General features: G+C 36.8%; 1 protein-coding gene across 7 annotated transcripts in view; it reads left to right on the top strand.

Annotated features, from left to right (window-relative positions):
- LOC109087598 (roundabout homolog 2-like) overlaps positions 1–12,110 on the top strand; it is a 141,836-nt gene that overhangs the window by 59,420 nt on the left and 70,306 nt on the right. For 2 of the 7 annotated variants that reach the window (XM_042732793.1, XM_042732792.1), the window contains exon 1: positions 7,425–7,964. The exons of the other annotated variants lie outside the window; for them this stretch is intronic. In XM_042732793.1, coding sequence (XP_042588727.1) covers positions 7,901–7,964 — 64 coding nt within the window. In that variant the 5' untranslated portion in view covers positions 7,425–7,900. Of the gene's footprint in view, positions 1–7,424; positions 7,965–12,110 lie in introns of those variants that run through there. 7 annotated transcript variants of the gene reach the window in all.

Here is a 12,110-nt window from a genome sequence, read left to right as displayed (position 1 = left end):
GAGTCCCTGTAATGGTGATCAAATTGTAATAGTATGCAAAATGTAATATATACATAAAAAACCGTACTGTTGACATGTTTATTAATCAATATTTTTGCATTTTTAAACTGATTAGGCCAAAATTTATTGTCTATAGTAAAAATCAGTAAAAATCATTTTTAAAATATATTTTACAATATACTGTTAATTTATTTATTCTGTCATTTATTCATTGGTTGGTACTACTGATTATTGAATTTGTTTTGTGTTTAGTGACCAAAAACAAATATTACATTGTAAATCTACTTTATAATTATTTGATTTATTTATATATATCATATATATATATATATATATATATATATATATATAATATATATATATCTATATATATATATATATATACCATTTAGTACTGAATGAATGACAAAATAAATTAACAATTTATTATAAAACGTGATCTATGATTAAAACAAGTTTTATCCTCTGTCAATACTGGCCTAATTTATCTATAAAATTACTAATATTGGCTCATACTAATATGGCGACAATATATTATGCATTCATAATTGTAATTTAAGTAATATTGGAATTTAAATAACATAATTTTCATTGAAAATGATCTAGAGCTGCATTAGCTATCAGCACATCAACTTTTAATTTATTGTAAAAAAATAATAATAATAATAAAATAGATTGTTAATTGCATATTATAAGTTTGAATTTCATTGACATTTAATCAGAATAAGCATGGCCTTGAATATGAATTCCCATCTCCAGATCACCTAATCCCCACCTGCATAAGTGCAATAAGCTGGGAGTTGATAGCATTGATTCCTCACTGTCTCCTCTGTCGCCTCCCACACTGAAACTAAGAGCAGAATTGTTGTGTTACACTAATTTGCATTTTAGTCAATATGCAATGCAGTCAAATGAGTTACCCTTTGCATATTTAAAAGCGTTTCTGTAGCCCATCCGTGATGGAGATGCTGTTTGTCTATTGTACGTCCTTTTCCGGTGCAAACAGCATGGAATTGCCTGTAATGAGTATTCCTAGAGAAATAAACATGCATATTGTGAGTCCACTTAAACACATGCATGTAGACATGCAAACAGCTCATTTCAACTTAATGTATTACGCAAAGAGAGAAATGGCCACTATGAGATAGCTAGTGTCAAACCAGCTTCTCTGGACCCGGCTATAGCCAAAGACTCTGTGTCAGAGCATATTTCCCCAGTGCTACTAGCCATTGAGGACTGTAATTGCTGTCACCTCCCTCCTGGATCCAGATACAGACTGTGGGAATTGGAAGAGTCATTTCATCTCCAGGGAAACAAAATGATGGGAGCTCCAATTTTCCAGCACAAGTTGAAGGGAAAAAGAGGATGCGGAACATATCATTAGCAAGCTGCTAGTACATCTCTAGACTAAATTACTAGCTAACCTGCACAAGAGTGTACAAAGAAGTAGCTAGTCAACAATTACTAAAGGTATGGTTACATTTATCAACGTTTGGCTGATTTTTGTGGGTGAAATCCAGTCATTTCATTTGCAATTGGAAATTTTGCTTGAGTGAAAGATTTTCCCACAAAGATTTCGCAATGGGTTCAAGTACAACAGCGCAGCTCAACACAATCTCAGTGTATTAATGAAAGAAGTTTAGAAATAAGTTTACACAGTTTTGCAATTGAAATGCTAAAGATGTGGTCATATTTACGATTGCTCTACAAATTTTTGTGGGCAAAATCCAGTCATTTCAATAGGAATCTACACAGTCATGTGAGAGTGAAAGATTTCAAGTGCAACTTAGCGCAGCTCAGCACAGTTTCAATTTATTAATGAAATAAGTTTAGAAATCATCAGAAAAATATACTTTTTCACTTTCACTTTCACAAGCGATCCAGAAAGTTCCAGTGAGCAAAGATATGTGCTATTCTCAGTTTCGTGATTAAAATGCTATGGTGTGGTCATATTTACCATTGTGGGCAAAATCCAGTCATTTGAATAAAAATCTACATGATTGGGAATTTTGCATAAGGGAGGAAGATTTTCCCTTACAGATTTTGCAAAAAATCAAATACAACTTAGCACAGCTCATCACAATATTAATGTGTTTGATGAAATAAGTTTAGAGTCCTCACTTTCAGGCAGTTTACGAGTCATCCAGAAAGTTCTAGTGTACAAAATCATGTGATATTCTCTCCAAAATTTCCAAATGAAAGTTCAAATTTACCATTGTTTAGAAATTCCAGTCAAAAATCCAATCGTTTCAATAGGAATATACACGATTGGGAATTTTGCGTAAAGACCTGTTCACTCCAAGAATGATAACTACTGTATAAAGATAACAAGCATGTGCTGGTGCTAATGTAGTATCATTATAGTTATCTATATAAAAAATTTCCTTTATATTAAATACTTTTTAACAATCAACCAAAATAAATATTACCATTAAACTAAATAGCCCTAAGGGTGAAAGATTTTCCCTCGCAGATATCGCTACGGGTTCAAGTCAGCTATTTGATTGAAATGTGATTTCAGTCACTGTTTAGAAATTATCATCAAAATGTACTTTTTCACTTTCAGGTAGTTTACAAGCCAAGCTCCAAACATTTGCGCTGTTCTCTGGCAGCTATTTGATTGAAATGTGATTTCAGTCCCATTTACCTTTGCTCAGAGAATTCCAATAGGATCCTGAATGATCGAGAGTTTCTCATGAGGGCAAAACATTTCAAATTTTGCAACTGTTTCAAGTGGGTCACACAGAATCACCACATGGACCAATAGAAAGCAGCTTGATTTGAAAGTGGCTTGTGTGTACTACATCGCTACACCATTGTTGCTGAAATTTGCTAATTTGACCACACCTTAATAGACACCTTAAAAGCTCATCTATTTAAAAAAAAACTAGAATATTCTCAAAGCTATCCAATTAGCAGCCGCCTTTGAGAGGCTTGTGCATCCAAGTCGACCTTACATAGTTGCTGTGCCAAGAATGTGGCCGTATTACATCATTAGTTCTTGAAACCAGTCGTCTGCTTTGAAAAACAGACATGCTAACACATAAGGGGTTAATGTCAGACTTCCTCCCGAGTCTGTGGTGTTGTGCCGCACATATGATGCTAACAGAAGGGGCTTGGTCGTCTGATACACACCAATTTCAACCCCTTTCAGGATGGTGGAGGAGAACAGAGGGACCTTCTCGCTTCACAGAGCTACAATTAAGGGGGGGCCTCAAACAGAGGGGCTCAAAGACAAAGACAGAGGGAGAGCGAGATAGGCAGAAAGAGGGAGAGAGAGAGTGACAGACAAGCAGGCAGGCAGAGGTAGGGAAAGTGGAATATTAATGCATTGAAGAGCAACAGGAAATTGGGCGTCTAAATGTGCACCCGTGTCCCCCGGGATGATTAGTAGCAGCCAATCTCATTCAAAAGCAGATCAATGAGGAGATATATTGTCATTTTCCAGCCGCACCCTCTTAATCAATTAATCTATAATAAGATCGGTGCATCTTAAAGGGCCAGTGCTAGAATTAACAGGTTTCGGTTGAGGATCCCAATGCATGTTGTTTCTGTTCATGCATCCGAGATGGAACACATTTCATAAATTTCTCTCATTGAATGGTTTAAGTTGGCAAAAAATGAACGTAGTTGATTGTGTTTGATTTGATGCTTGGGCCATTGTGTATAATCGAGCAAATTGTTCTCGATCAAAGGACAGCAAATAAACACGTTGTTACCAGGTCTTTTGTTTCTTTTTAAGCCTTTGTGCAATTTCTTTTCATTTCATCTGTCTTTTGGCATCCTACCCTTAACTGTCATATGCAACACTGCTTTGGGCGTGTGGGGGAGTCAGATTCTTTTCCGTTACATAAGGACTCGGTGTATTGCTTTTCGCATTAAATGTCATTTGGTCTCAGCGTTCTGTCAGTCTCCATGGCGATCGCAGCGTGATGGTTAGTCAATATCTTTCTATGGGGATTTTGGCAGGAACACATGCCGGACACATGTACAAAACATGTCGATATGTGCTTTAGGTTTTTGTGAATGTCACCAGGATGTGATGTAGTGCATTTTTGTTGTTGTGCCATTGCAAAATCCTCTTTTTTATTTTGACATTGTCTGTCTTAGTTTCCTTTAAATAAGTATTCTGGGTTAAATGCCAAATTTTAAGAAATTAAGCTCAATCAATAACTCGATTATTTATTTATTTATTTATAGATTTTGTGGATATACTATTGAAACAGTCAGTATTGTAATATTTACAATATTTACTTACAAAGTAACTAACTCAAACCAACACAAATTAATTTTTAAAAAATAATATTCAACCAAATGGCATGTTTGTTTTCACCAATATTCAACATCTTCACAAATGCTGTAGTTTAGACTTAACTTCCACCAATCTCTAAATATTCCTTTAAACACTTGAATATGTCACATTTGTGTGTTCATTTGTTCTTTGGGATGTGCTGAGCTTTAAATTCACAGTGTCAGATGGCTTGGCCCTTGTTCAATGTGAGTTGTCAGGTGTTCGTGGTGCAGCTGATCAGTGTAATAAATCACGTTTTGCTGGCACAGACTCAAGCGGCTGTATGGTGGATGGGCTAATTACTTGTAGTGCTATAGCATTTTCAGAACGTTTTCTGCTGTCAGTGCTGATTGCTCAACACTGATATGATGTCTGATACGTTGCCACCAAGGTGCATTTCTTTCTTTTTTTTTATCTGTGCATAGCTTAATTAAGAAATTTGAAGTCAGTTTTGCTGCCACATTATTTGAGAGGTTAAGTTAATTTCTATTGATAAAGCATCTGGATTGGCTGTACATTATGGCGTCTTTCAGTTGGGTGTGTAAATTAGTGGATGTCTCGTATGTAGGGATTGCTTCAGGCATGCTTTTCACTGTCATTTATCTTCTTTGAAGGAAAAAAAGAGATAATTTAACAAACGAAAGAAAGAAACTGATTTTACACTATTGTTTATTGAATAAAACTCAGTACAAATATTTTATAGTTCTCAGACGAATAAAGCAGATGTTAAATAATACAACAGCAGAGTGTTTGTGTCCCTCAGTGTGAGAAAGATTGAGCAACTCATTGTTAGCTTTTATAAATTCAATGATAATCTGTCATCTGCAGCGATGTTCTCCAAACTCCCACTCTTGGCATACTCCCGCGACTGTTGCTTAATGGCATCATTAAGACGCGATGATGTGATGTCGCCATAACTCTCATGCTAATGTGATTATTCAGCTAAATTCACAGACTGCACACTCGTCCTGACGCATCCGGCTAATGTTTTATGGTAGCCGGAGCATGCTGCATCAGTCATAAGAGAGATGAAATGTATTTAGGGGAAAACGGAATCATGTTTTATTCAATTACATGCTGAAGCTCAATTAATCAGTTTTTGCAATTAAGTTAAACTTCCTCATGCATCATACATGAGAACAATATGAAGGGTAGCTGCTCCAGAAGCTCCCTGCATACTCCAGGCGCTGACTGTCCTCCACTGTGAACATAATGGAAGAGAATATATTACGTTAGGAAAATTAAGATAAATACAACCCTTAACTTGCATGTTGTGCTTTCAGTCTTGAAATTAACATGAAATGCAATTTGTTGGTTAATTTTTAATAAACATAGTCTCATTATAGTGGAGAAAATGGCTGGGATGGAAAGAGTGAAATGCAGTGAATACAAAACAGTCCTCTTTTCCCTCTTTAGTGATTCATTGCTGTTATTTGCCAGGGCTGAATCCACCGTTATCATCCGCCATCATTACCTGCCACAGACAGAGGGTCTTCTGTGTCATGTCTCATTGTCTGAACCTCATACCACACTGATATACCTCTGATATTGCTTTTCACTTCTGATCTAGTCATTCCCATGAAACAATGGCATTTCTTTGATTGATGATTTGCTTAGAGCCCGGAGTCTTCAGGGGCTGATTGATGCTGCTTTTTTGGAGACGGAACAGAATTCAAAAGTAATAGTGAAATGAATTGCACTCTTTTCTTGCACCTTGACCTACTGGGCTCTTCATTTTAATGATGATTAAACTCAGGCATATATATATATATATATATATATATATATATATATATATATATATATATATATATATATATATATATATATATATATATATATATATATATATATATATATATTTATATGTGTGTGTGTGTGTGTGTGTGTGTATATATGTGTATATATATATATATATACATATGTGTGTGTGTGTGTGTGTGTGTATATATATATATATATATATATATATTAATTTATATATATATATATATATATAGTACATATATGTTGTAGTTGCTTTATATATGTGTGTGTGTGTGTGTGTGTGTGTGTGTGGTGCTGTAGTTGCTTTTCAAGGAATAGTTGATTCAGAAATGAAAATCATTTTCATTTACTCGCCCTCAAATGTTAAAAACCTGTATGACTTTCTTTGTTCTGTAGAACACAAAAGCTGTAATTCTGTAAAATGATCTAGCAACACTTTTCCATACAATGACAGTGAATTGGGTATGAAGGGTTGCCAGTTTCCAAAAATTTAATGATAAAAGGATTGTAAAAATGATCCTGAAGTCCAAATCTATAACAAATCCAAATAAATAAATAAATAAATAAATAAATAAATAATAAAAAAAATAAATCACTCATTCATTTATTAAACCTATATAGTTTTACGTTTTAGTTATATCTTAATAAATATATTTAAATTCAATTATTATTTTAGAAGATTTGGCTGCTTTTATAATTCATTTATGGTGCTTTTATTTAGTCAGTTTTGGAGTTCAGCAACCCTTTCTCAATTCATTTCCATTGTAGTATGGAAGAGAGTGGAGTAAACATACTTCAAAATATCTCATTTTGTGTTCCACAGAGAGAGAGAGAAAAAAACGTGGGCATTTCCACAGATTTCTTGTTTTTGAGTGAACTATTCATTTAAATCAGGAAAATTTGTTTTTGGACTTATTATTCTCAAAAAACATTTGATAGACTAAAACTGTCATGTTTTAAAAGGAATTACTCACCTAAAAATTAAAATTCTTATCTTTTATTCACTCTCAACACAAAAGGAGATGTTAGGCAGAATGACAGCCTCAGTCTCCATTCACTTTTATTGTATGGAATGATACAATGAAAGTCCATGGTGACTGAGGCTGTCAGCTCTGCCTTATATCTTCTTTTGTGCGCTGAGTGAGAAAGAAAATCATATACGGCTTTGAAACAACATGAAGTTGAGTAAATAATGACAGATTTTTAATTAGTGGGTGAACTATGTCACACAACTGCACCAGAATTTAATTAATTCACTATTTACAGCGATATCTGCAGGCTGAGCGAAATGAAGCGCCTGGCCCTTTAAGAGCTCTGTTACCCCAGTGTGGGTAACTGCTGAAGGGAGTCAGGGGGGTGGGCTTGAGCCACGAGACAGTCGCCTGTAGACGCGAGAGTAGTAAATCCGTTCATTCACATCGTGTGCCGGGCAGCGGCGGAGATGGAAATCTGACTGAAGGGGCTGTTAAAGAACGGATACTTTTTCCATACACAAGGAAAGCGAGAAAAGAAATATGTTTTGCCGGTGAAATGAATCTTGGAGAAAGTAAGAGCGGCTGGGACGGACTGTGAGCATCACATCTTATCTGTCCGTTACACTGACACTGTACAGTTCAGCGCTCGAGCGCACGGGAAGCGCACGGGGATATGGAGTATTTGTGATGCTCAGTTATCCTACCCAGTTTTTGTGTGTTTTGGGTCTAGTTTGTAAAGTTCTTCAATGTGACTGTCTGTTCAGACGCGTTTCCTCGCACTTCAACCGGATTGTAGCGCTTTTGGGGCGGTTTTAAGGACTGTTTGTCCGGATAAAGGCGACTGAAGTGGACTTTATATCTGAGGGTGATGGAGTTTCGCAGGACTTTAGATGCGCTGCTCGTTGTGCTTGCCATCATCTGCTTGTCTCAAGGTAAGCTGGAGAAAATACACGACAGGTGGCCATATGAGGATTATGATCGCAAAACACTGTGGAATAGTTGTCGACATCTTCTCTGGTGTTTTTAAACGTAAATATTGTCTTATAGATGGTGGTATTTTGTGAGGTACTGTTGTTGCATTGGTTGTACGGTGATAATGCACATCATTTATATAGACACAGAACTCATACACAGCGGAACTATTTTAAAATGTATTATTTATATATTGTTTTTAATATTAAAACAGTCAGTATGTTTTGGTTGAGATGTTCTTGATCTTAAGCTATAGTGAAGTCAATCCCCTTCATTCTTTATTGTATTACACAGCATCTCACGTGTCCTTAAAAGGCATACATACCTCATATATACAACGCTTTTAATGTAAACGGATCATTTATAGATGTATCATTAATACACAGTGTTTATACATAAACATATGGCCGAAAGAGTCCAGCTGACCCAGTTTACAGTAAATACACTCACTTTAGGACAGATCAGACCTTGAATTTGACTATTCTCTTTTAGATAGAGTGCATAATATGGAAAAACTACACAGAGATACCTTCATTATTTAACTATTTTTATCTATTGCAAACTCTTTTTCTTCTATATTAGTTTTTTTTTAACCCTTACAGTCCCAAAGACCTCTCATTCAGACTCAAGGATGAAGGACAGGCCATTAGTTAGAAATGTACAAATTAGAAAAGAGTTAGAAATGCCATGAAAATGTAAGCTCTATATTTTTATATATGTTATTTTGGACCCCCTTGTCTACATTCAGGACCCCTGGCTCTTTAGAGCCACAATCTTGCATAGCTTGAATTGAATCGTGCTTAGATCAGGGGTATTGCTGGCAGTGCTGGCCAACAGAAGCTCTGTTTTATGGGGCAGTAAACATTGCCTCTGAGATCTGTCCTCCAATATAACCACTGACAAAATCTGCTACTAAATCAAGGGCAGCACAGCCAACAGACGAGGGATGAAATGACATGCAAAGCTTTTATTTGACTAGATCTATAGTCTAATCTAAATTGTGTTGTCAATACTGTGCTCTTCTTTTGTTTCATCAGCAGTTCTGGTCAAACCAAAGCCAATTCTGGTTTTTATAACAGGTTCAAAACCATCCAAAAAGTGAGTCCGGTGTAGTTCGGTATAGCTGAATTTATCATTGTCCCGTTCTTTTCCCACACCTCTGACTTAATCTAGATCAGGTATGTGGTGAGGGCCGCTGGCTATCTCCTCTCACCTTCTCACACCTGATAAGGGTTTTGAAAGAAAAGGCATTGAGTTACACTTCAACTTTTCATTTACAGCTGCCTGATCCTTTCTGAGTGTGATTGTTGTGTACTTGTTGTTTGTCTATGTTACGTTTGTAGCTCGAGGGGGACTTGTGTTTGCTCGGCTCCTTTTGAAGTCATTTTAAACAGCCACAAACAGCTGTCTGCTCTTCCCGGATTGTCCCCAAACATGCATTTAACGACTGCTGGCCTTTGACTCACTCGGTAATGACACTCTTTAAACCAGATGAACCTTAGTTTAAAATGAGAAAATTACTTGTAAGCGCAACATTTCTTTTGTATTTTCAATTAACACGCAAGGATCTGTAACCGTTACGTCCTATACTGTATAAGCGTTTGATTGGCAGCATTTGAAAAGCTCTGTGACTTTTTGCATAAAGTGTGTCATTTAGGGTTTTCCCTCCATGCACGACAGCTTATTTTGATGTCTTGTGTCTCCAGGACTGTCGTCGCTCCTTAGATCAGAGACGAAGCATGTTTGCGTGTGTGTGTGTGAGAGGTGTGACTCAGAGAAGTCTGCATCTCCCTCTCACTCGCACAGTTACTCCCTGTCTCCTCTGTGTAAACACTGTGCTGTCGAGAGGCTGTCAATAAGGAGGGAGATAAACGCTGGATCTCCTTCTGAGCACGCTCTGATGTCTCAGTCTGATTTCTGCCCCGGCACATCCACGCTCTTTACTGGATCCTTGCCGTGAGACAAAACAGCTTGCCAGTATCTTTCCGGCACTCTTTTGTTCTTGCCGAGATCATACTTAAGAATTAATAAAGCTGCACCACAAATGTGCTTTTTAATGTGCTTTAAAAAGTGACACCTTTGATTAAAAGCACATATTTCACAATGCACGATTTAATCACCACCTCTTTGTGGTAGCTTTTTAATTGGTCAAGTAAGGAAGCCAGAAACACATACGGCTCTGGTTTTATGAGTCTAGCGCTGACAGGAAGTTTGAATTGAACCCTAAAGACGTCAGCTCTGCTGGCGTTGCTGTGTGGAGGTGAATGGGGACACAACACAATGCCTTGGCATCAATCTGTCCAACCTTGTGTCTCTGGCCGCATGATGGAGACAGTTTAATGGCCTTGCACATTAGTTCCAGTGGCTGTGGTGACCCTCAAAGCCATGTTCCAAATGGGAAGCACTATACAAAGAATCAGAGAGGCCAAACTAAACTCTCTGCGTGTGTTTATGACTAGTAGTTTCGATTATAATTTGTTAGCTATTCAGATTTCTTAAATATGCATCTGTGATTGTTTTTCTTGAAGTGGTGCACACTTTACATTTGCAGAACTATTGAAAAAGTGACACACATACAAGGATTAATTGGTTTAAGTAGATATATTGTCAGGATATCTGCAAATACATAATTCATTTAGATAGCTGTCGATAGGAAAAGTACATAACCTACTTTTGACTCTCTTTGGCTGTTTTTTAAATTACTATAGATTGTATCTTTCTTTAATGAATGACTTTTTCTATCTAGCACTCCAACTCTGACTGAGTTCGATATTAAGCCTCCCTGTCAAGAAATATAACTGCCTGTGTATTTAATCAGAAAATTTCTCACCACTTCGATATTGACATGCCCTACAGCGGTGGTTCGGTGATTCTCTTTTCCATCCAATAACTCAATAGTAGTCAGTGTGGTTTATATCAACAATAATACAATAAGGGAAGTTCATGGTTGTTTTCTGGGATCTTTCCAGTATGGGGCTTTTCACACATCAGTCTGTAAGAGTAGCAGGTTTTTCTTTCCCATCATTCCTGTCTTTTCATCCATTTATTTAACTGAAATAGCAAAAAGACCAATACCTGCTTAATTTAGGAAGTGTGTATATATAGAGTGTTTGAGTTTAAGAAGCATAATTATTTAAGGTCTAAGCTTCTTAGTGGCTGCATTTGTTTATTGCTTTCCTTATCCAACAGCAAGGTATCACAGTAATCCTCTTTTTTGGACTGATTGTTTTTTTTTTCTCCAACTTCATCTGGCCCTCAAAGGTAGGAGAAATTTTAGATTTTGTTTTCTTAATTTCACAATAATATACTCAGTTTAAGAAATTGCAGTTAAACACATACCTTCGAGGTCCAACATGAACTTGTTTCAACACCTTTTGATGGATAGTTAATAAAGTTGTTGCACTACCAAGTTTAACTTTTAGTTGAACTTTTATTTACCTTGCCAAAGCCACACATTTGGTGCTTGCTTTTAACTTTAGACCCTGCATACTCATTCCTCCCCACTCTTTAAGCATGTAAATATGCCTATTAAGATAAGCTTGTTGAAGACTTTGGATAATTTCAAGTGGGTTCTGCAGTTTATCTGTGTGCCAGTGTGTGGAAAGAAGTTGAGGGGCATTGCTGAGGCCACCTGCAGGCCAAGGCGACATACCACTTACATACCCAGATAAAGAATCCTTAGTATCTCACAGTTACTTTCCACATTTAGTTATCAGATCACTTTCGGGCAAAAAATTAAGATATTCCTCTTGATCCATGCCTTCTGAAAACAACACAGTATGACTGCTTATTATCAGGACCTGCTGAGCCTAGATTACCACACTCTCACACCGAGTAACAACTCACTCCAACTCTTAAACAGTTGGCTTGTGCTTTGAGTGTTTACATGGTGCAACTGTGTTGTCCTTGGAGAAACAGAGACCTCTGGTCTGTGTTTTATTCGCTCTGTTTAGTAGTTGATGCAAACAGACCTGGCTAATAGTGTATATAAGTGTGTGTTTAAGCACACTGTAAACAAAAGGGCCCGGGGCCGTGTGTGCTCTCTCATCAGGAGCTCCAATTTAATGACTCAGTCTCTATCTGCATGGGCACTGCTATTAGATTAC

The sequence above is a fragment of the Cyprinus carpio genome, chromosome B10 (genome assembly GCF_018340385.1).
Source record: "Cyprinus carpio isolate SPL01 chromosome B10, ASM1834038v1, whole genome shotgun sequence".
Classification (NCBI taxonomy): Eukaryota; Metazoa; Chordata; class Actinopteri; order Cypriniformes; family Cyprinidae; genus Cyprinus; species Cyprinus carpio.
This window is presented reverse-complemented; position numbering and strand designations above follow the sequence as displayed.